This window comes from Leucopleurus acutus, assembly GCF_964270905.1.
Source record: "Leucopleurus acutus genome assembly, chromosome: 14".
NCBI classification, from domain to species: Eukaryota; Metazoa; Chordata; class Mammalia; order Artiodactyla; family Delphinidae; genus Leucopleurus; species Leucopleurus acutus.
Window position 1 is genome coordinate 85,184,120 of NC_139156.1, and position 25,377 is coordinate 85,209,496.

Genomic DNA, 25,377 nt, shown 5'->3' on the forward strand with positions numbered 1-25,377 from the left:
CGGGCCCAGCCGCTCCGCGGCATGTGGGATCCTCCCGGACAGGGGCATGAACCCGCATCCTCTGCATCGGCAGGCGGACTCCCAACCACTGCGCCACCAGGGAAGCCCCAGCTGACCTTTTTATAATGGGTTTCCCATCTATTCATTAAGTGAACCATTAGGGATTGCAATTTTCTAATTTTGTCATTTCTTTGCATTTTTGGCTGGAATTTTCCTGTACTGAAAACTTTAATTACGAGGTATGATTATTAACCCAAAATCCAGTTCGTACTGGAAAGGCAGATTAAATGCTCTATTTATTTCCCATTAATTCTCTGTTGCCAGTGGCTATTGGTGCACTAGCATTCTCTAGTGACGGCTATTGATTTTACTTTTCTTATTCCTTTTCATATATTCAATGTGTTTAAATTAATTGAGTCATTATTCTTTCTATACTAACATGACTTCTGACAGCTGTATAGTAAGCTGTCATCTACATAAAGCTATCCTTTTTTATCTATGTCCTTACAGTTGGACATTTTAGTTTCTTTCTTTTTTTTTTTTTTTACTAGTACCGATCCATTTATTATTGTACCAGGAACTGTGCTGAGCACTTTACATGTGTTGTCTCATCTGATCTTCACAATAATCCTGCGATGCATCACTCTGGATAGTGGCCTATGACATGTTTTCCAAAGTGGAATGTTTTGGTCAAGGGGTGAAGTTTTAAAGATTACTGACACGCATGGCCAAATTGCCCCCAAAAGCTTCCGCAGTCAATTCTGATACCCACTTCTGGGTTTCAGGTTTCCCTGAGTCCAGGTTGAGGGACCCTGGAGGAAAAATCTCTCAGTGCCTGGTTGGAGGTTCTTTGATTTCTCATCTTCTTCCCTAGGGGGATGCCGCTTCTCCCATCCTCTGCCGGCAGACGCAGTCACAGCCGCCTGTCTGGTTTTAAGGGGAGGAGCGTTTGCAGCTGGGGTGAGACCATAGGAGAGAAAACAGGAAGAGTTGAGAGGAGGCCATAGAATGAGCCTGAACACTCTGAGCAGAGCAGCCAGGAAAGGAGCCTGGAGAGACCGTGGCTGGTGAGGTGGAGAGAACAGAGGGAGCATCAGGGGGTGAGAGGAAAGTGTTATAAGGAGTCAGAGTGAGTCAACAGAATTTCCGGAGGGATTAAGTGCAGAGTGGGCTGAGCCAGGAGGGAGGGGCCAGAGGTGGCAGGTGTAGGTAATTCTGGCTAGTAGGTTTCTTCTAATTGAAGTAGAGTCAATTTACAATGTTGTGTTAGTTTCAGGTGTATAGCAAAGTAAGTATTTTTCAGGTTGTATTGCATTACAAGTTATAACAAGATATTGGGTATAATTCCTTATGCTATACAGTAAATTCTTTTTTTTTTTTTTTTTTTTTAGTAAATTCTTGTTGTTTATTTTATGTATAGTAGTTTGTGTCTCTTAATCCTATACTCATAATTTGTCTCTTCCCCCTCCTTGGTAACCATGAGTTTTCCTATGTCTGTGAGTTTTATTGTCTTGTAAATAAGTTCATTTGTATCATATTTTATTTTTCTTTGAATTTTATTTTATTTATTTTTGTATACAGCTGGTTCTTATTAGTTATCCATTTTATACATATTAGGGTATATATGTCAATCCCAATCTCCCAATTCATCCCACCACCAGCCTTGTCACTTAATTCCCTTGGTTTCCATACGTTTGTTCTCTACATCTGTGTCTCAATTTCTGCCCTGAAAACCTGTTCATCTGTACCATTTTTCTAGGTTCCACATATATGCGTTAATATATATTTGTTTTTCTCTTTATGACTTACTTCACTCTCTCTGTATGACAGTCTCTAGATCCATCCACGTCTCTACAAATGACCCAATTTCGTTCCTTTTTATGGCTGAGCAATATTCCATTGTATATATGAACCATACTTTATCCATTCATCTGTCAGTGGGCATTTATGTTGCTTCCATGTCCTGGCTATTGTAACTAGTGTGGCAATGAACATTTGGGTGTATGTGTCTTTTTGCATTATGGTTTTCTCTGGGTATATGCCCTGTAGTGGGATTGCTGGGTCATATGGTAATTCTGTTTTTTTAAGGAACCTCCATACTGTTCTCCATAGTGGCTGTATCAATTTACATTCCCGCCAACAGTGCAAGAGGGTTCTCTTTTCTTTTTTTTTTTTTTGTGGTACGCGGGTCTCTCACTGCTGTGGCCTCTCCCGTTGCGGAGCACAGGCTCTGGATGCGCAGGCCCAGCAACCATGACTCACAGGCCTAGCCGCCCCGCGGCATGTGGGATCTTCCCGGACTGGGGCACGAACCCGTGTCCCATGCATCAGCAGGCGGACTCTCAACAACTGCACCACCAGGGAAGCCCGAGGGTTCCCTTTTCTCCACTCCCTCTCCAGCATTTATTGTTTGTAGATTTTCTGATGATGTCTATTCTAACTGGTATGAGGTGATACCTCATTGTGGTTTTGATTTGCATTTCTCTAATAATTAGTGATGTTGAGCAGCTTTTCATGTGCTTCTTGGCCATCTGTATGTCTTCTTTGGAGAAATGTCTATTTAGGACTTCTGCCCATTTTTGGATTGGGTTGTTTGGTTTTTTAATATTGAGCTGCATGAGCTGTTTATATATTTTGGAGATTAATCCTTTGTCCATTGATTCATTTGCAAATATGTTCTCCCATTCTGAGGGTTGTCTTTAAATCTTGTTTGCACTTTCCTTTGCTGTGCAAAAGCTTTTAAGTTTCATTAGGTCTCATCTGTTTATTCTGGGTTTTATTTCCATTACTCTAGGAGGTTGGTCAAAAAAGATCTTGCTGTGATTTTTGTCAAAGAGTGTTCTTCCTATGTTTTCCTCTAAGGGTTTTATAGTGTCCAGTCTTACATTTAGGTATCTAGTTCATTTTGAGTTTATTTTTGTGTATGGTGTTAGGGAGTGTTCTAATTTCATTCTTTTACATGTAGCTGTCCAGTTTTCCCAGCACCACTTATTGAAGAGGCTGTCTTTTCTCCACTGTATATCCTTGCCTCTTTTGTCATAGATTAGTTGACCATAGGTTCGTGGGTTTATCTCTGGGCTTTCTATCCTGTTCCATTGATCTATATTTCTGTTTTTGTGCCAGTACCATATTGTCTTGATTACTGTAGATTTGTAGTATGGTCTGAAGTCAGGGAGTCTGATTCCTCCAGCTCCGTTTTTTTCCCTCAAGACTGCTTTGGCTATTCGGGGTCTTTTGTGTCTCCATACAAATTTTAAGGTTTTTTGTTCTAGTTCTGTAAAAAAAAATGCCATTGGTAATATGATAGGGATTGCATTGAATCTGTAGATTGCTTTGGGTAGTATAGTCATTTTCTCGATATTGATTCTTCCAATCCAAGAACATGGTATATCTCTCCATTTGTTGGTGTCACCTTTAATTTCTTTCATCAGTGTCTTATAGTTTTCTGCATACATGTCTTTTGTCTCCCTAGGTAGGTTTATTCCTAGGTATATTAGTTTTTTTGTTGCAGTGGTAAGTGGGAGTGTTTCCTTAATTTCTCTTTCAGATTTTTCATCATTAATGTATAGGAATGCAAGAGATTTCTGTGCATTAATTTTGTATCCTGCAACTTTACCAAATTCATTGATTAGCTATAGTAATTTTCCGGTACCATCTTTAGGATTCTCTATGTATAGTATCATATCATCTGCAAACAGTGACAGTTTTACTTCTTCTTTTCCAATTTGTATTCCTTTTATCTCTTTTTCTTCTCTGATTGCCATGGCTAGGACTTCCAAAACTATGTTGAATAATAGTGGCAAGAGTGGACATCCTTATCTTGTTCCTGATCTTAGAGGAAATGGTTTCAGTTTTTCACCATTGAGGATGATGTTGACTGTGGGTTTGTCATATATGGCCTTTATTATGTTGAGGTAGGTCCCCTCTATGCCCACTTCCTGGAGACTTTTTATCATAAATGGGTGTTGAATTTTGTCAAAAGCTTTTTCTGCATCTATTGAGACGATCATATGGTTTTTCTTCTTCAATTTGTTAATATGGTGTATCACATTGATTGATTTGCATATACTGAAGAATCCTTCCATCCCTGCGATAAAACCCACTTGATCATGGTGTATGATCCTTTTAATGTGTTGTATTCTGTTTGCTCGTATTCTGTTGAGGATTTTTGCGTCTATATTCATCAGTGATATTGGTCTGTAATTTTCTTTTTTTGTAGTATGTTTGTCTGGTTTTGGTATCAGGCTGATGGTGGCCTCATAGAATGAGTTTGGGAGTGTTCCTTCCTGTGCAATTTTTTGGGAAGAGTTTGAGAAGGATGGGTGTTAGCTTTTCTTGCAATGTTTGATAGAATTCACCTGTGAAGCCTTCTGGTCCTGGACTTTTGTTTGTTGGAAGATTTTTTAATCACAGTTTCAATTTCATTACTTGTGATTGGTCTGTTCATATTTCAGATTTCTTTCTGGTTTAGTCTTGCAAGGTTGTACCTTTCTAAGAGTTTTTCCATTTCTTCTAGGTTGTCCATTTTATTGGAATAGAGTTGCTTGTAGTAGTCTCTTAGGATGATTTGTATTTCTGTGGTGTCTGTTGTAACTTCTCATGTTTCATTTCTAATTTTATTGATTTGAGTCCTCTGCCTCTGTTTCTTGATGAGTTTGGTTAATGGTTTATCAATTTTGTTTATCTTCTCAAAGAACCAGCTTTTAGTTTTATTGATCTTTGCTATTGTTTTCTTTGTTTTTGTTCCATTTATTTCTGCTGTGATCTTTATGATTTCTTTCCTTCTGATAACTGTGGGTTTTGTTTGGGTCTTCTTTCTCTAGTTCCTTTAGGTGTAAGGTTAGATTATTAATTTGAGATTTTTCTTGTTTCTTGAGGTGGGCTTATATAGCTATAAACTTCCATCTTAGAACTGCTTTTGGTGCATCCCATAGGTTTTGGATTGTCGTGATTTCATTGTCATTTGTCTCTAGGTATTTTTTGATTTCCTCTGTGATCTCTTGGTTATTTAGTAACGTATTGTTTAGCCTCCATGTGTTTGTGTTTTTTATGTTTATTTCCTTGTAATTGATTTCTAATCTCATAGCATTGTGGTCAGAAAAGATGCTTGATATGTATTCAGTTTTCTTAAGTTTACTGAGGCTTGATTTGTGACCCAAGGTGTGATCTATCCTGGAGAATGTTCTGTGTGCACTTGAGAAGAAAGTGTAATGTGCTGTTTTTGGATGGAATGTCGTATAAATATCAATCAAATCTATCTGGTCTATTTTGTCATTTAAAGCTTGTGTTTCCTTATTAATTTTCTGTTTGGATGATCTGTCCATTGGTGTAAGTGGGGTGTTAAAGTCCCCTATATTATTCTGTTACTGTCAATTTCCTCTTTATAGCTGTTAGCACTTGCCTCTGAATTGAGGTGCTCCTATATTGGGTGCATATATATTTATAATTGTTATGTCTTTTTCTTGGATTGATCCCTTGATCAATTATGTGATATCCTTCCTTGTCTCTTGTAACATTCTTTTTTTAAAATCTATTTTATCTGATATTAGTATTGTTACTCCAGCTTTTACTGATTTCCATTTGCATGGAATATGTTTTTCCATCCCCTCACTTTCAGTCTGTATGTGTCCCTAGGTCTGAAGTGAGTCTCATGTAGCCAGCGTATATATGGGTCTTTTTTTTGTATCCATTCAACCAATCTATGTATTTTGGTTGGAGCACTTAGTCCATTCACGTTTAAGGTAATTATCGATATGTATGTTCCTATAACCATTTTTTAAATTGTTTTGGGCTTGTTTTTGTTAGGTCCTTTTCGTCTCTTGTGTTTCTCACTTAGAGAAGTTCATTTAGCGTTTGTTTTAGAGCTGGTATGGTGGAACTGTATTCTCTTAGGTATTGCTTGTCTGTAAAGGTTTTGATTTCTCCCTGGAATCTGAATGAGATCCTTGCCGGGTAATCTTGGTTGCAGGTTCCTCCCATTTATCCCTTTAAATATGTCATGCCACTCCCTTCTGGCTTGTAGAGTTTCTGCTGAGAAATCAGAGGTTAACCTTATGGGAGTTCCCTTGTGTGTTATTTGTCATTTTTCCCTTGCTTCTTTCAATAATTTTTTTGGTCTTTAATTTTTGCCAGTTTGATTAGTATGTGTCTTGGTGTGTTTCTCCTTGTGTTTATCCTGTATGGGACTCTGTGTGCTTCCTGGACTTGGGTGGCTATTTCCTTACCCATGTTAGGGAAGTTTTCGACTATAATCTCTTCAAATATTTTCTTGGGTCCTTTCTCTCTCTTCTCCTTCTGGGACCCCCATTATGCAAATGTTGTTGCGTTTAATGTTGTCCCAGAGGTCTCTTAGACTGTCTTCATTTCTTTTCATTCTTTTTCTTTATTCTGTTCTGCAGCAGTAAATTCCACCATTCTGTCTTCCAGGTCACTTATCCATTTTTCTGCCTCAGTTATTCTGCTATTGATTCCTTCTAGTGTAGTTTTCATTTCAGTTATTGTATTGTTCATCTCTGTTTGTTTGTTCTTTAATTCTTCTAGGTCTTTGTTAAACATTTCTTGCACCTTCTTAATCTTTGCCTCCATTGTTTTTCCGAGGTCGTGGATAATCTTCACTATCATTCTGAATTTTTTTCTGGAAGGTTGCCTATCTCCACTTCATTTAATTGTTTTTCTGGGGTTTTATCTTGTTCCTTCATCTGGTACATAGCCCTCTGCCTTTTCATCTTGTCTCCCTTTCTGTGAGTATGGTTTTTCTTCCACAGGCTGTAGGGCTGTAGTTCTTCTTGATTCTGCTGTCTGTCCTCTGGTGGTTGAGGCTCTCTACGACGCTTGGGCAGGTTTCCTGATGGGAGGGACTGGTGGTGGCTAGAGCTGTGTGTTGCTCTGGTGAGCAGAGCTCAGTACAACTTTAATCCTCTTGACTGCTGATGGGTGGGGCTGGGTTCCCTCCCTGTTGGTTGTTTGGCCTGAGGTGACCCAACACTGAAGCCTACCTGGGCTCTTTGGTGGGGCTAATGGCAGACTCTGGGAGTGCTCCCGCCAAGGAGTACTTCTCAGAACTTCTGTTCCAGTGTCCTTGTCCCCATGGTGAGCCACAGCCACCCCCCACCTCTGCAGGAGACCCTCCAACACTAGCAGGTAGGTCTGGTTCAGTTTCCTATGGGGTCACTGCTCCTTCCTCTGAGTCCCAATGCGTACATTACTTTGTCTGTGCCCTCCAACAGTAGAGTCTCTGTTTCCCCCAGTTCTGTTGAAGTCCTGCAATCAAATCCCACTAGCCTTCAAAGTCTGATTCTCTAGGAATTCCTCCTCCCGGTTGGACCCCCAGGTTGGGAAGACTGATGTGGGGCTTAGAACCTGCACTCCAGTGGGTGGACTTCTGTAGTTAAGTTTTCTCCAGTTTGTGAGTCACCCACCCAGCAGTTATGGAGTTTGATTTCACTGTGGTTGTGCCCCTCCTACCGTCTTGTTGTGGCTTCTCCTTTGTCTTTGGATGTGGGGTATCTTTTTTGGTGAGTTCCAGCGTCTTCCTGTTGATGATTGTTCAGCAGTTAGTTGTGATTCCAATGCTCTCACAAGAGGGAGTGAGAGCACGTCCTTCTACTCCGTCATCTTGAACCAAATCCCCTATATCATATTTTAGCTTCTACATATAAGTGATATCATATGGTGTTTGTTTTTTTCTTTCTGACTTACTTCGCTTACTATGATAATCTGTGTCCATCCATGTAGCTGCAAATGGCATTATTTCATTCTTTATGGCAAAATAATATTCCATTGTATATATGTCACAATGGAACATTACTTGGAATATTCCAAGTAATTCCAATAATACTTGAATGGAATACCACATCATCTTTATCTATTCATCTGTTGATGGACATTTAGGTTGCTTTCATATCTTCGCTATCGTAAATAGTGGTGCTATGAACTTTGGGGTGCATATATTTTTGAAACATTTTTTTGGAGATTTGCCCAGCAGTGGAATTGGTAAGTCATATGGTAGTTCTATTTTTAATATTTTGAGAAACGTCCATAGTGCTTTTTGTTGTTACTGCACCAATTTACATTCCCACCCACAAAGTATGAAGGTTCCCTTTTCTCCACATCCTCTTCAACATTTGTTATTTGTATACTTTGTGATGATATACCTGGCAGTTTTGATGTGAAAGGAAACCAAGAAATGGGACAGTAGCTGGTGGTGGGGAATGATGTGGGCTCATGGAGATTTTTTTTACAGTTTAAGCATGTATTTGTGATTCTGGAATCGTCCAGTCTAGAAGGGTGTGTTCATGATTCAGAGAGAGAAGGAACAATTAAAGAGTGAAGTTCCATGCATGCAACAAGGAATTAGATCCAGGACACAGAGGGAAGAACTTGCTTTTGTCTGGATCAGAGTGTCCACCGTGAAGCGTAGGCAGAGGAGGGTGCAGGTGTGGGTGTTCTGCGTATACAGTTTGTCCCAGATCCTTGCATTTTCTCAGTAAATTATTTGAGAGGGTCATCATCTCCTCATTGGAAAGAGTGGGATGAGGGGGGCGACTGGAAGCTGAGTCGAGAATGCAGAGCAGGGTTGGGCCTGATTGACGTTTATAGTCAGGATAGTAAAGTGAGAACAGGCAGCGTGTGTGTCTTTCTTCTGTGGTGTTGAGGTGCTCAGGTGCAGGAGGAGGGAAGGGTGGGCCAGGCTGGAGTGTGTGTGAGTTGCCAGGCTGACGTGACAGAGGGAGAGGGAAGTGGGGGCCTGGTTGTGGTGTGGTGGTGGAGCCTGGGATCGACCGGCATGGGTGGCAGTAACCATGTAACCGTGACTGATTCAAGGCCCATGTGGAGGATGAAGGTTTAGTGGAGATTCTAGAGGCAGAGCCGAAAGAGTCATGTTGGGGATTAGATGTCCACACACTGGTTCACTGGTGACCTGCTCTGGGCCAGGCCTCCCTTGAGGTTCTGGGTGGAAGTGGTGAACAGACACCAGCATCTGCTGAAATGGAGCTGACACTCCGTGAGGGGGAGTGGCCCACGGGCTCGCAGGAGCCCAGGGCCCAGCTCTGGAGGCTGAAGGGAATAATGGGACAGGGTGGTAGGCGCTGTTTTAGGGAGGGTGGGGGAAGTGACAGTTGAGAAGAGATGTGGGTGAGTGAGAAAGTGTTGGTCATGCAAGTCCCGGGGCAGAGTGCTCTGGTGCGGGAGCGCCGGGTGGTGCCCAGGGAGCTGCAAGAGGCAGCGGGAGGTGGGCCTTGTGTCACAGCCTCAGCCCGAGGGGGACAGGGAGCCCTGAGGGCTGAGTGAACTTGGACGTGGGCCTGGCGCAGGCGGCCCAGCCGGGGGATGGACGGGCCGGGTCCTGCGGGGTGAAGGCAGGACTCACGGTCACGGGTGAGTTACCTCCATGAGCGTCGGTGACGATGATGATGGGGTCGAGGGGAGACCAGGGTGTTGAGTGAGGAGGTGGAGGGCTTAGTGAGGGATGGAAGGGCCAGAAGGAGTGGACGCTGCAGGAATAGGGCCGGCGGGAGTGTCAAGGGCGCTGAGTGTTTGGAGGAGTCACATCGTTTGAAAGTGCTTGTGGAATCAAGAAGTCACCCCCACTCCCTGTCCCTAAGCGTGTGGGATTGGACGTGACATATTCATCCCAGAGGCCTGTGAGAGGAAGGCCTGGGGCATCCGGGCTGTTGTGAAGGCAGGGAGGTGAGGGCAGGGCTCCCAGCCCAGGGCGAGTTTGCCACCAGGGGGACACTCAGGGCTGTTAGAGCTGGAAGTGCTGCCCAGGGGGAGGTGCTCTGGTGAAGGGTGTTCGCCCTCAGGGCACGAAGCTCTGGGGCTGTGCTTCCACGCTGCTCCCCTACCACTGCTCATAAGGTTTTGGCTTGATGAACACATACACGTTCATTCACTCTGGGACACACACACGCGAGATCCTGTCTCCCTGTTTTATGTCGTATACAAGATTGAGTTGTAGGAAAGAACTATTTAGCTTTCTGGCCATTTGCAGAGCTACTGTAAGATGGTCTGCATAAGATGGGTTTACTGTTATGACAATCACTTGAGAACTGAGGGATGTGGTTTCCTAGGTGTGTGGGTCCAGTTAGGTGCAGGCAAACTTAAGTTATGTAGGAAAAGGAGTTCAGTTTCCCCTCAGAAAATGTCCTGGGAGACCTGCAAATGCTCTCTAGTGACCCACAGGAACGGAGAAAACAGCGAGCCTCTTTTGCCCTGCTTTGTCATTCTACGTATGAGAGGTAGATTTTGAATTTAGTTTTATTTTACAAACAAACATAGGAAGAGGCACTAAAATTGCATGGAAACCATCCTGCAGAACTGAACATGTATACGTTTGAAATTTAGATGTGACTGATGTGTAGAGTGAGGGCTGGCCCTGAACAACCCCAAGCTGAGAATGCTTTTTACATTTTTAAAAGTTGTTCAAAACCAAGCCAAACCAAGGAAGAATGTGTAGCAGAGACCTTAGTTGGCCCTTAAAGCCTAAAATATTTTCTGTTTGGTCCTTTGCAGTGAAAGTTTGCTGACCCCTGGTCTAGACCAATATTTCATTTCCAGTTCTGACCATGATGTGAATGAGTCTTTATCACAGAATCATAACATCGTATTCATTCAGAATTCCTGAAAGTGTTCATTGGTTCTTCTGTGCTAGTGGACAGGTCTGCATGATGTATGCTGGCTGTCAGAGAGTTCATGTTATGGTGAGGGGGGTAGACATTAAACAAATAATTAACTAAAGTAATTAATGACAAAGAGGAACTCTGAAGGGAGCCGGGAGAGTGCAGAAGGGGGTCACTGGGAGCTTTTCTGGATACGGGACTTTACTCTAAATTTGAAGACTGAACCTGCTGATAGAGGAAGGGCCGGAGCAGCGGGAACTGAGTGACTCTGGAGACTTCCTGTTTCCTCCACTGTAGATGATTAGTGCAGAAGCCAGCAAAACCACTCTCTGAAGGATAGTGAGTTGAGAGTCAGACAGATGAGGGGCTGGCCTGCGGCTCTTGGCTCTGGGTGACCAGTGAGAGCAGACGCCGGGTTACCCCCTCATCGCTCTGCTCTCCCCGCGGCCGGGACTCAGAGCCACGGGACCAGGTGGGCCTGGGCCGCAGCCAACGCTCTCGTCACCATGTGCCTCTCTTCTCTTGTCTCTCTTTGGGAAGTAATAGAAACCTCAAGTGTAGACCTACCCTAGAGTGATGTTTCTGAGGCTCATATGAGAAGATGTTGAGTTTCTGTCACTCTCCTCTTCAGGGAGGCATTTTCTGTGGGCCAGCCCTGTTCCCTTCCAGTGGCTGGTGCCTGCCTCCCTGCCCACCCTGTTCCTGCCCCCCGACAGCCACCCCTCAGACTGTGAGGCAGCCACTGACATTTCTTAGCCTAAATGGTGACTACTGGCTGCCTCCTCAGAGAGCCACCGGCCGGTTGACAGAGTGGAAGGAGGATTTCCAGTGAAACCCAAAAGGCTGGGTCTTCTTCAGATGGAAGAGGATGTAGGTCCCAACACGTGTCCCATTCTCTTTGGAGGCGGGGAGGTATTGTGGGGATGGGAGAGCGACCCAGATCTGTCCTTTCCCGTGTGGTACCCAGGCCCACCTGCAGAGTATTCCCTGTGCACGGCAAAGCCTTGGCAACAGTGCTACCCCAGCTGTGTTTGTCGGCCCCTCCTCCGGGAGTCTGAGCCAGGACACCCACCAGTGCACCTGCTTAATGACCGTGTCTCCCCTGCAGGGCGAACTCTGCTGGAGAAGCTGTTCAACCAGCAGGAGAACGGGCCTCCAGAAGAAGCAGAGAAGTTCTGCTCGCGGATCATAGCCATGGGTCTCCTTCTTCCTTTCGGTGACTGCTTCAGGGAGCCGTGTGGTCAGGATGCCCAGTCCAGCTCAGCTCCGTTTGATGTAAGTAGGAGAATTCACAGAACTCAATGGCTGTGAAGCAGATTGCAGTGGAAACAGCAGCTCTGATGTGTGTCTACCTATCGCCCTGTAATTTAAAGACCCGCATGGGATGCAGGCCTTCCTGCCCCTGCCACTCAACAGCTTAGCACATCTGTTTCCTTTATGGCTAGGGTATTCTTAAGTATACTTGCCAAACCTCCTTTTCTTAACAGATGGCCACTCTTGGCAGTTTTCTAGCCTGCTTTAACCAGTGATGGTTTTTAAGTGGCTCTGAGTCGGTATTTCTGACTTAGCTGGTCATGTACATACCTTCAGAAGCAGCTCTGAGGGCAGGGGCTTTGTTCCCAGAAGGCAGCAGGTTTATGCGGGCTTTGGAGCACTATTCCTGTGAGTTCATGGCTCATCCAGGTACTAACTGTTGACACGAAGCAGCACCGTCTGCTTCCTCCCCAGCTCCCACTCACCAAGAGGGTTAATACTTCAGAACAGTCATTCTCAAGCTGTTTGATAACTCATAACAAATAACAGCACAGCTGGGTTGTTGCTTCCAAACCAGAGTATTGCTCATCTTTCTCATGTATGTGGTACGTGTGCGACCCTGGGGGTTGTAATGAGCAGACTTTTTCATGAGGAAAGTGGAGTCTGCTTGGCTCCCTGTGTGGAGCTCGGAGTGTATGAGGCAGGGTACAGGGCTCATCCTTGTAGGTTGGTTACATCTGTGCCCTGCTTCTGACCGCACTCCTTCTCCTCTGTGTGTGCGCGACTGAAAGAGGGGTTTGAAGATGATGGAAATGAGCCCTGGCTGAGATCAAGAAGTGATAGTAAATAACAAAACGTCCATATGCGCCTGTTTTTCTTCTTCCTGTTCTTTACCCATCACAACTGTGGTCTCCCTTCAGTATTAGGAAAATAAACCACATAAAATATTATGAGATCTTCCTGATACTTCTCATGTGGAAGAAGATTCCCTGGGATGTACTGTGACTTGTGAAGCTTCCTTCTTAAGATCCACTGATCTATCTATCTATCTATCTATCTGTCTGTCTGTCTATCTATCTATCATCTATCTATCCATCTATCTATCAATCATCTATCTGTCTGTCCATCTATCCATTCATGACATTGCAGCTAACCACTGCTCGGTAGATCTTTTTCTTCTATGAGAAAAATTGGGTAATTAAATTTTCCCTCCCTTTTCCTTTTTGAAAGGTGTGTTATTACAGGTACAGAACCTGGGGACAGTTGTGAGCTAAGAGCTTTATTGAGCTGTGTTCTAGGAGATACATCAGTTTGCAACTAGGAATTAGAAGCATTATGGGACAGACAGAGGCAAACACTAGCTGTGCCTCCCACTTGCTTTTGGATTAAAACTATTCCCAAGTTGACTGCATTTTCTTCCCTTAAAGCTCAGAAATAAAGTCTTATCAGTCAATAAATGTGGAATTGGAGTAAACTGAAAAGAATAGAATAACCCTTTTCCTCCTTTTTAAAAAAATTACTGAACTAGCTGTTTCTTACCTCCTACTTCCTCCATTCTTGTGTTAGAGAGACTAGTAACCCCTCCCGGCCTTGTCATTTTGGGGGGCAGCCGGCTATGGCATAGAGAGTGACAAGCAAAATGAATGCAGTCCCTTAATATGGTATGAAATAATTCTCTCAGAGTGGGGAATTTCTTTTGCAAGTTTGTGCGGTTGCATTTTCTCACTTTATTCATTGGCTCTGTGCTACCTTTCTACTTCCATGCCAAACCTAACACAAAACAAGTAGGAAACATTCTTCCAGATACTTAAATGGCAGTTCAACAGCAGAAATGTGCATTTATTGTATGCATAATTGAGGATTTTCTGCAAAGCTCAGAAGAGCTAACAGTGCAGGGAGTTATGCAAACTGAGGCATTAGTGAGGGAAGGGGGAGGAATGCACTTTGTGTAGGGAGAGCAGTTTCTGATAATTAGCCTCTCTGCTGGTTGCCAGAAAGTTGCTGCTAGGAGGATTTTTCACCAACAGTTCTCTTGAGGACAGTTGCCCTTTGAGACACAACAGGAATAAGCTCATGACAGGTCCTCTTCCCACCCCTAATTTTGCTCCCTTCCCTGAGAGCATCCCCCTTTATCTCCGTCCACACGGAATTAGAGCCCCAGAGTTTGATCTGGAGATTTTTTCATGCAGTTTATGGATTGGCCTACTTCAGTCAACCCTCTTGATTCAGTTCCATGTTATTTTATACATTTTTAGGGCCTAACTTTTTGCTTTAGAGATGCTATAGAAAATGTGAAAGAATTTCACATTTTCTCTCACATTTTAACTTGGTTAAAACTTCAAGAATACTGAAAAGCAAATAGTTTTGAGTGATAATGTTCATTCATTCATTCACAAATGTTTACTGACTGCACTCTCTATGCCAGGCAGTGTTCTAGGCTCCAGAGATGTATTAGTGAGCAAGAGAACTAAGATTCCGGTGCTCCGTATTTACATCCTGTTCACAGTGGAGCCAGACGGAGAAAACACAAACATGTAGTGGAGGTAATGGACTTACATCAGATTCTGATAAGTGCTGTGAAGGAAGTGAACCTGTGGAATATGGTCAGTGAAGGGGGGGTGGGGAGAGTGTAGAAGGAAGCCCCGCATGTAATGTCAGGAGCCCTGAGGGGAGGTCAGAGGGAAGGTCCCCCCAGGAGCCCAGAGGCAAGTGCAAGTGCCCCGGGGTAGCGCAGACACGGCCTGAGGACGGAAAGGACTACAGAGCCAGGACGTTCAGGGTCTTGAAAGCCATGGAAGGATAATGCGTTTTTTTAAGTGGGAGCTTTTAGAGGGTTGTGCAGGGGAAGAGCGTGTTTGTTTCGTGCTGCGCGTGGCTTATGGGACCTGGCCTTGGGTGCTGTTCCAGGGGCTGAAGCAGGAGCTGGAACAGCAGGGGGGCTGCCGCAGGAGCCGAGCGAGAGCCAGTGGAGGAGACAGAGGGGGCGGTGGGTGTGGGAGGGGTCCTGCCCTGCTGGTGGAGCTAATGGGACCTCCGGGGCTTAGACGAGGGGGGCGATGGAAAAGGGAATCAAAGATGCTGGTGCTGGTCAAAGGTGCTGGTCTTAAGTATCTGGTGGGTGTTTGCGCCGTTTACCGAGGCCGAGAAGATAGGCCAGTTTTAGGAGGAAAGTATTGTAAGGACAGAACCGGTGTTCATTATGTACTTTTCTTGAATAAAATTCTGTTTATTTAGAAAACTAATAACCTAGCATATCACCTGATGAACAATAGGTTTTGCTTTCTGCTGAGTGGAACGTCATTGACTTAAGGCCGTGACACTTAACCTTTCTTCAGCCACTGAAAAGGGCTGACAGCCCTTTTCATAGTCACATTTTCTCAAATCAGAAAGAAAGATTGAGCTCCTTTAATAGCCCAGTAGCATTGCCATTATCCTCACCTTTGCTTTTTGCTTTGTTTGTTTCTTTGTGTTTTATATCTCAAATAAAATTCTAATCTAGAGCAATTCTGAAGATAGCAAGGGAAAATATAGGAATAATCCTCCTGCCTGCAGCTTGGTAACATGTGTTGTTGAGTTGTGGATTGTGTTCTTTGTGGTCTGAGGAAAGACTTTCTTCTTTTGGAACCTGTTTTACTCATCTGTCAGGTGTGAGGGAAACTCTCTCTTGAAATATTTAGCATGGTTTCTAAATCCTTAGAAATAGCAAAGCATTCACTATTGTGACACACCACATACTTGAAGTTTTGGGCCACTGCCCTGCTACCTGTGGACAAGGCATCTCAGCCTGCTGCCCACCACGGACCCTGGCTCATTGCCCCTTAGGTGTGGACGGAGGTCATTTTGCCAGAGTACATTCAGGATATGGTCCCTTAAGACTCCTTCTCCTTAGAATGCCTTTATTCAAATTGAGACCCTTTTTCTGGGTCATATTCATCAGCAGCTGTTTTCAGCAAACCACAATTATCTTACGTAATTGTTGATTATCCATTAGCAAGCTCTTCTAGGATTTCTCCAGTCATAACTATGTCAGGTATCACATAATCTCTTTACATGACAAAAAATAAAGCAAGTATACATGGCCCAAGGATTTTGGCAGGATTATATGGTTTTATCTACCTAATCCTTTAAAACAGATCTTAAACGTCTTTCTAGTAGAATATTTTTGGATGGGCTGTTTTGGGTTTGGCAGATCTGCGGATGTTGGTAAATATGTAGTGATCCCCATGTTTTCCGCATGGGTGGAAGCCTTTGGTGTGTGTATACGGACATAGGTTTGGAGGAGTATATTCTTGAGGCTAGAATTACAGAGAAGGGAGACGTGAAAATCCAGGCCAGAAAGGAATAAGAGAAATGTGATCTTGAACCTGTTGAAAAATGTCATAAATCAACACCAAGAGCAGCCACTTCCAGAAACCGAATGAAATGCAATCTCCTCACTGTCATCTGTAGCCAAAATGGAGACTTCAGTGACAAACAGAAATGATCATTTGTATTTAAATTCTTTTTTTTTTTTCAGAGCAAGAAGAATACTTAGAGGCTGTTTAGTCAAACCCACACGAATATTTTCCTGAGAAGCAATAAAAGCTATGACAATGTCTTTTAACTCTGAGAGAGCATGTGTGTATATAAAGCTGTATTTTTACTTTTGAAACATTACATACAGTATTAACTCTCAGAAGTTGCTTCATTTGAAATGTGGTATTAAAATTATACTTAATTTTTAGCCCAGCTTTTAAAATTATTTTAGCTGAAATATTTATTTTCCCTGCAGACTTCTCTCTAATGTCAGCATAGAAGTCAGTAGTAAAATGGAAGGTTTTATTTTCTGAATTCATTTAGTAGCCATGTTTTATATCTGTTCCGTTACCTAGGTGATCACTGCATAATCGATTATAAGCAGGGTAACAAGAGTAGATTGAATCTGTAATGCTTTCTCAGTTTTACTCACACAGTTTTTTTTTTTCTTTTTTTAATTTGAAGGACTTAGAAATGTCTAAAGCACCACCTTCCCATGGTGACGAGAGCAGAAGGGCTGGGAGACCAGCAGCGGCCCTGCCCCTCGCCTGCTGCCCACTTTCAGTCCCTCCCTGTGTGGTGCCCCCACCCTTGTTTAGCTGGTGTTGATTTCTGGTGTTTTAGGCTTGCTGATGCAGTTATCCACATTACTGTCACTTTCTGGGTGTCCCTATTCCTCCCGGCGTGGTTCCCGTTGCTGTCCTAGTTCCCTGTGGTCATTGGCTTTGAACATGAAACAGTAAGCTTTCTGATGTGTCGTCGTTCCGCCAACACCGGGTTCTGTCTCCGGCCACCCCGCTCCTCTGCTGACCCCTCCAGCTGGTCCACGCCGGGACTGTGCCAGCTTCCAGCAGGTGCACTTTCATCCTTAGGGCATATTTTTATGGTTACTGTCTTATCTGTAAGTTTATTCTAAAAGTTGAAGAAGATATGCATATTGTAAATATTGCCCAGATGAGGCAGTTCTGTGCTCTGATTTCATTTCCTTCTCAACATCCCAATATCACAGTACCTAGGACACTCAAACCAGGATGTTCCTGGTTCAAACGGATTCTGTTATTTCAGTAAACAGTCACTTGCTCAGAAGTATCCCATATTTAGTTTAGTTTTCATTTGTTTTATCCCTTTCTTATACAGGGAGCCTCCATCCAGTGCAACAAAATTTTTTATTGTCTTTTTTCTTCTTCTCTGTTCTTTCTTTTTCTTTTCTTTTCCTTTTGCTTTTCTTTCCTTCCCTTTCTTTTCTTTCCGATTGGGAGGAGACACATGTAACTTTCTTTGCTTTTTTCTTCTCTATTCTCAGTATCTTGGAGTTTTTACTTCATTCTTACTGTTTAATGACATTCTTTTGTTACCGAGCCCAAGCTCCTTCTGCACTGCGAACGACAGATCAGTACTTCGGGAGATGAGCTGCTGGATCAAGGAATAACGACTTTAATCTCAAAGCTAGCCCAACGAGAAATTGGCAGATCAGCGCCTCAGAAAGCCATCTTCCCTCCTTCCGATTGGGGCTCCTTTTATACAGAATGGGGAGGGGCCCACTGTGGGGCAGCCAATGGTTGAGCGGGCCCGCTGTTACCCGGAGTAGAAAGGTGCGATGCCAGCCAGCGCCCGGGATTGAAGAAGTACTGGCTGTCCCAGCAGCGTCGTTCTCCAGCTCTTGATGGAACTAGGCACACAAGCGGGGAGACCGCAGTGGCCACGTGGAGGGGGTTGTTGCCCGTTACTGGGATCGCTGTCTGAGGCGCTGGCACCTATGTCTCAGCCCGGCACTGGCTTCACCAGTCAGTTCGTGACCGCTGAGGTGGCCCGGGAGCTAGTGTCCCCGGAGCGGAACTGCCTCCTGCCTGCTTGCACAGTGGGTGGGCGCAGGCGCGGGGCCAGGCTGATAGGCTAGGCCCTGCCCGAGCATGCAGAAGTGCGGTGGAGTGGCCCCTGCACCAACCACCCGGCCAGCGCCAGGGAAGGAGGAGGGAAGGGCCCATCACGCTTGGGGTTCGGGCTGGGGAGGCCGCTATGACACTTTGAATTCTCCTTAAGACGCAGTAGTCTTAAGCAGTATGTGGTCTGAATGTGTGTGTGTCCCACATTCACATCCAGGGATACTTAATGTGATGGTGTTAGGGTGGGGACTTTGGGAGGTGCTGAGGTCATTAGGTGGAGCCCCAATGATGGGTTAGCATCTTATGAATGAGACCCCGTCACCCCTTGCACCGTGTGAGGACTCAGGGAGAAGGCACCAGATGTGACGCAGGAAGATGCCGTGGCCCGAATATGCTGGCACCTTGATCTTGGACTTCTAGTCTCCAGAACTATGTAAAAGAAAGGTCTGTTGTTCTAAGGCACCCAAAGTGTGGTTTTGTTAAAGCAGCCCCGAATGATCTACGATAACTGCGGATTTCCTCTTCTAATTTATTTGTTTATTGAGGTATAGTTGATGTATAGAATTATATAAATTTCAGGTGTAACAACATAGTGATTCACAATTTTTTTTTTTGCCATATACGGGCCTCACTGCTGTGGCCTCTCCCGTTGCGGAGCACAGGCTCCGGACGCGCAGGCTCAGTGGCCATGGCTCACGGGCCCAGCCGCTCCGCGGCATGTGGGATCCTCCCGGACTGGGGCACAAACCCGTGTCCCCTGCATCAGCAGGCGGACTCTCAACCACTGCGCCACCCGGGAAGCCCAGATTCACAATTTTTTAAGGTTATATTCCATTTATAGTTATTATAAAATATAGGCAATATTCCCTGTGTGGTACCATGTATCTTATTTATTTTAGATATACCATGTATATCTAAATATATAAATATAAAGATATACCATGTATCTTATTTATTATAAAGATATACCATGTATCTTATATATAAATTTTTATATATTTTATAAATTTATATATATTTTATTTATATATAAAGATATACCATGTATCTTATTTATTTTATACATAGATCTCTTTTAATTTAGATCAGGGTCTTGATATGCAGTTATGATTTACATTTCTTTCACCTCCTCCCCTTTCTCTTGCCCTGCCCACCCCTAGTTACAAGGGCCACACACGTTAAAAGAAAGCCTCTATTCTCAACTGACTTACATCGACTTAAATAAGACGTGAAAACAAATTATTGGAGTTTAGTGGTTGAAATGGGCTCTAGTCAGGCTGTCCTGGATTTGAGCCCTGGATTTTCCACTTTACTGTGCAAACTAAGGAAAATGGCTTAATTTCTCAAAGTTTGTCACTTCTGTAAAATGAGGAGTGATATAGTAGTTTCTGCGTAAGAAGAAAGCATGAACACAAGTAAAACTTTTTGCACAGTATGGGGTGTACAGTGAGTGTTGGATGTGTGCAGTGTTATTGTATTTGGGGTCCCAGTGGAGACATGCACAGTAGGAGGAGCAAAAAGGGAGGGTTGACTGAGTCCCCTTGTAGTTCGGGAGGTAGTACTTGGGGAAGGGCCTGAGGGTCCATGAGGAGTTGACTGCGGGGACCGGCTACAAAAGGAGTGTTTGTGCTCGCCATGGAGATGCAAGTGACCATGGAGTACAAGTGGTTCTGGATTGTAAACTGGGAGACTGAAGGGTGGAAAGGAGGCCAGACGTGTAAACAAGGACATTTATGTCATCCTGGTGATGCTTTTAAGTAATTTTGGGTAGTTAAACCATAAACAGATTGGCATTTATAGAAGAAAAATTATTTTGGTGGCAGAATGGTGGAGAATGGATTGAAGAAATTTAAAATTAGGGTCTGGGTGGTAGGTAAAAGTGACTAAACTGAAACAGGGGCAGTGGGGAAGGAAAGAGACAGATGTGGGGAATATTCAGGTTTTACCATTGTCAGGACTTGACGTTTGATTGGATGCTTTCCTTGGTTTCTGATTCACACCTGTGGGTGGAGGGTGATTCTCAGAATGTGAAAGCGAGAACAAGTTTCAGGCAAGACGGTCATTTTCGTTTGGACGTCTAGAGTTCACGACTCCTTGGGACATTGTGGTGACAATTCTGGAGGACAGAGGAACTGGGGTTACTAGCATAGGCCATGAGTTATGTGCTAAAAAGGTAAGTGAATAAACCTCGTAAGTCAAGATACAGTGGAGAGAAGTACATTGGGGTAAAATTCTTACGGACAGTGAAGAGCAGGTGTAGAGAGACTAGAGGGAATGGATTCGCGGGAGGCTTGACTGGAGGAGATCCTTTAAGACCTGAGGGGCGGAACTGGTCTCCTGATTCTGAAATCCAGTCTGTGGAGTGATTAGACCTGAGGGGCTCAGGTGTTGGCTGAGGCTTGATGCCTCCCAGGATGGTGGAGGACGTTCTGAGAAGCAGGTGTGGGGTTGTGGGACAGGGAGAGGAAGGCGGGGCCATGAGAGGAAGGTGGGGCCTTGAGAGTAGGTGGATCTGTGGGATGAAGGCGGGGCATCAAGAGGTAGGCGGGGCCTTGAGAGTTGGGAGGGGCCAAGGAGGCAGGCCAGGGTCCCCGCTGAGGGGGTCGATGATGACACTGCCAGGTGAATGGGGCTTCAGAGGTGGAGAGGAGTTTGCACAGGGTGGGCCTGGAACATTCTCTAGATGATTCTGCAGGCCTAGGTTGTGCGGCCACGTTGTATTAGAGGAATCAGGAAAGTCACCTTTCAGCTCAGCTGTCACTTGCTTGGCTTTCACATCCACCTTGTCAGTTACCGTCTTGGGTCTTCAGTCCCAGCTCTTCGCTCCAGCCTGTGGTTCTCAGTTCAGGGCCACGGTCCTTCCAGCGTGGGATTGGCAATGTCTGAGGATATTTGTTCGCCACAGTGGGGGAGGGGTGCAGCTGGCATCTAATGGTGGAGGCCAGGGATGCTGCCCAGCACTTTACAGGACCCCTCCCCCAACAGAGAGTGTCCAGTACAATGCCAGCAGTTGAGAAACCATGTGATGACATTTGACCGTATCATATTCCTACGTAAAGCCTTTTTAGTTGTTTTTCTGTCCGAATGAAGCCCAGATTCCTTGGACCTCCATGACCTGCCTGCTTCTCCAGCTCGTGACCCACCTCCCTTTCTGTTTCTCCAAACCCTGTCCTTCACCTCCCGAAGTGCTTCTCAGTTTCCCCGACTGTCCATGGAGCTGGATGAGAGCTCCTGCTTCTGCTCCTGAACTGTTACTTCCTAGTTTAGTTCACTCTCTGTCAGAGAATGCTCTTCAGAGTTAGATGTCACTCCTCAGACACCTTCCTTCACCACCAAAGTCTGTATTTTCTGTCTCAAAGGACCTTACATGTGTCATAATAGGCTACACACTCTGCATGCCCCAATGCACATTAAATCTTCCGTGGAGGTGTCTTCGTGATGGTGCAATGCTGCATCCCTGTGCTTACTGTAGAAACACAGATGTACAGTGAACGCAAGGATCTGATGTCCCCAGAGTGGTCAGAGCAGACTCTAGTCCCAGACTGTGGATTCTGATCCATCTCCTCCACTTACTGAAGAGGTTGGGACAGGTACCCAAGGTCATAGGCTAAAAATTTTCGTGTATAATAATAGTACCTACCTCTGGGGACAATCTTGAAGATTAAATGAGATTAACTGATAAAGCATTTACCATAGCACCTGGCATGTAATAAGTGCCCAGTAAATACTAGTGTTTACTATTTTTATTTTATTTCAAGTTTCTATCACAGAACTCAGCAGAGCTGTTCAGTAAATATGCTTTGATTTCACGAGGCTGGAGGGAAAGCCACGGTGACTGAGGAAGGGAAGACCTGCAAGATCTATTTTTTTTTTTTTTTGCGGTACGCAGGCCTCTCACTGCTGTGGCCTCTCCTGCTGCAGAGCACGGGCTCTGGACGCGCAGGCTCAGCGGCCATGGCCCACGGGTCCAGCCACTCCGCAGCATGTGGGATCCTCCCAGATCGGAGCTCGAACTCGCGTCCCCTGCATCGGCAGGCGGACTACTCAACCACTGCACTACCAGGGAAGCCCTGCAAGATCTATTAAGTGGATTGTTTTGAATGATCAGGAGTTACCTATATTTCATAATCACGTGAACTTGGACAGAAAGAAGGTGGAGGATGGATGGATTTGCTCAGGAATTGCTTGGCTTGGGAACCGACTCTCTATTGGATCTCTGCCTCCAGGATTTTTGTCATTCTTCTTTCTTAATCTACTTGCTACTCTTGATTTTACTGGTGTAATTCCCACCTTCTTCCCACAACCCTCCCTCCCCACATCTTTCTGGAGAGAGTAGGAAAAGCTGTGGGTCAGATACCTGCCAGTTTGTGAAGGTGAGGCCATCATGCCCACTTAGTGGTGTGTTCATGGCCACTTCATAGTGACCACATGCTTCCCTGGGAAAGTGTCACATGCAAATATTGGCACATCACTTACTTACTTGTAGTGTCAACCTAAATAAAGGATGTAAGCTGAGGCAAGCTCAAATGACCAGAAATTGAGTTTATTGGGGAAATAGCAGAGGACTTGCAATTCAGGAAGTCGGTTGAGGGTTCAGGGCAGCTCTGTTTATGGGCAAGGAGTGAAAAGATGGGGCATCCAGCCAGAGTCCAGGCAGTGAGTTAATTGGCTTGAAGATGGGGAGGGACTCTTGGCTGGTGTTCACTGGTCAGGAGACAGGTTTCCGTCTTCTGTAAACCAGGCACTTAGGGGAAATCAGTCTCTTGGTTCCTCAGTTAGTTTCCTGGGGGTACATGCGTGAGAGTCTCCATCCCCTCCTCCAGTTCCATTTCAGGCTGAAATCCTCTCGTGGTCACTTTCGCTTGCTCTGTTGTGTGTGTGTCCAGCATACTTTGTAGACAATGTGGCCTGAATGAATGAAAGTACCGCTGTCTACAAGGATGTCTGCTTTACTCAGAATTCCTGAGACAGCGGGACCCAAGGGCTAGAGGTTGGTTTATACCCAACATTGTTCTTTTCTCTCAGAGACTCTACCATGTGGAATACACTTAATTTTCTTGGCTGGATAATTCTTGTAGGATAAAATTATTGAAGGGAACAGTCAATAAATATAAACAGGAAGAAATCTGCTTACTATTCTTAGTTTTCTTCAAGGGGGATTTCTTCATCCAATTTTATTTTTAGTTAGAAAAAGATGATTTCCTAAATAATATAAGTGGATTGTGTCAAGAAGTTCCAGGTTAGTTTATTTCTTTGCTGGCTGAACACTTGCATGGTTTTTAAATAGTTGTATTAGTAACCTTTCTTTAGCACAGGCTTGATTGTATTGTGGGTCAGATTACATCCCCTAGGATTGTAGTCATATGGTTCAGTGTGAAGGAGAAGGATTTTTTTCTCTGGACTCAATCATTTTATGATTGTATGTAGTAATCAGTATCCAAGCTTTTATGCATATGAATTGAAGTAAATATATTTTGAGATTATTTTATTTTTTTGACCTGGTATGTGGTTTAATAAATTTCTAACATGTGCTGCTTTCTGTGTGTTTTATTTTAGAAGGCAAAAGAGGTGATTCCCCTACCACCTCCTCCCCCCATTATGCTCAATTCCAGAGTATTGTTGCAAAAGTAGGCATGGTATGGTTGTTATTACCTCACCACAATGTTCTGAGCTTAGAGGAAATGCTGCCAGGACTTTTATGGATTTCAGGATAATCCCCAGCCATGAAGGTCATTGACGTTCAGAAAAATCAAGTTTCAAAAACTCATTTGTGGGACTTCCCTGGTGGCGCAGTGGTTAAGAATCTGCCTGCCAATGCAGGGGACACAGGTTCGAGCCCTGGTCCGGGAAGATTCCACATGCCACAGAGCAACTAAGCCTGTACGCTGTCTACGCTCTAGAGCCTGCAAGCCATAACTACTGAACCGTGCACCACAACTACTGAAGCCTGTGTGCTCTAGAAGCCCGTGCTCTGCAACAAGAGAAGCCATGGCAATGAAAAGCCCACGCACCGCACCGAAGAGTAGCCCGTGCTCATTGCAACTAGAGAAAGCCCGCGTGCAGCAATTAAAATGTAACGCAGGGCTTCTCTGGTGGCGCAGTGGTTGAGAGTCCGCCTGCCGATGCAGGGGACGCGGGTTCGTGCCCCGGTCTGGGAGGATCCCACGTGCGCGCGGAGCGGCTGGGCCCATGAGCCGCTGAGCCTGGGGGTCTGGAGCCTGTGCTCCGCGATGGGAGAGGCCACGTACCGCAAAAAAACAACTGAAGACGAAAAATTAATAAAATTTTAAAAATATTTAAAAGTGTCTTAAAAAATAATATTAAAAAAACCCCTCATTTGTGGCAGTTACACTTTTTAAGTTAATGACGTACTTTTTTCTCTGTGGTTTGTTTCTGCTCATTTAAGGGGCATGCTATTCTGGATGCCTGTTTTGCTTTCTCAAATGGCACTTTTTATCACTCCTTTGGCAAACTGGGTGATGCAGAATTCATTTTGAGTTTATTAGATGGACTTTTATTAAAATGGGTGACTCAGCCCAACTTTTCTTTCGTGATTTTCTTGTCTTTCTCCTGGATGTGCACTGAATAGTAATGAGTTGTGTGGGTGTGACTCGCATTTTGGTGGACTCTTTCTCCCATCCCAAGAGCCAGGGGGAGTGCAGAACTTGAAGGGCCCTTGGACCCAGAAGACACCAGCCAACCAGGAGCTTAGAGGGCTTTTCCTCCAGAGTTTTACTAGCCTTTGGAAATCTTAAAGATGATTTATTTCCTTTGTATTACTTTATTGTCTAGATGAGGGGTTGGCACAGTTTGTTACAGTTGGCCAGAGGGAAGATATCTTAGGCTTTAGTAACTGTTTCACAGTGTCTGTCACAGTACCCAGCTCTGCTGTCATCCTGTGAGAGCCGCCATGGAAAACGTGCAGTGAATAAGCGTGACTGTTATTTCCTAACAAGATTTCATTTTCAAATATGGGGAGCAGCTGCAGTTTGCTGGCCCCTGGTCTATACTTAGGTAAAATGTAAAATGTAAATGTATTGTGTCAGTGTGACTTTTCCCTCCATCTCTAACCATGTGTGGTCACCAGCCAGTCACATAATAGT

General features: G+C 44.5%; 1 protein-coding gene across 1 annotated transcript in view; it reads left to right on the forward strand.

Annotated features, from left to right (window-relative positions):
• Positions 1-25,377, forward strand: part of FMN2 (formin 2) — a gene marked incomplete at both ends in the record, with an annotated part of 325,661 nt that overhangs the window by 23,155 nt on the left and 277,129 nt on the right. The window contains one exon of the mRNA XM_082854885.1: positions 11,731-11,897. Within this exon, the coding sequence (XP_082711011.1) occupies positions 11,731-11,897 (167 nt within the window). The remainder of the gene's footprint in view (positions 1-11,730; positions 11,898-25,377) is intronic.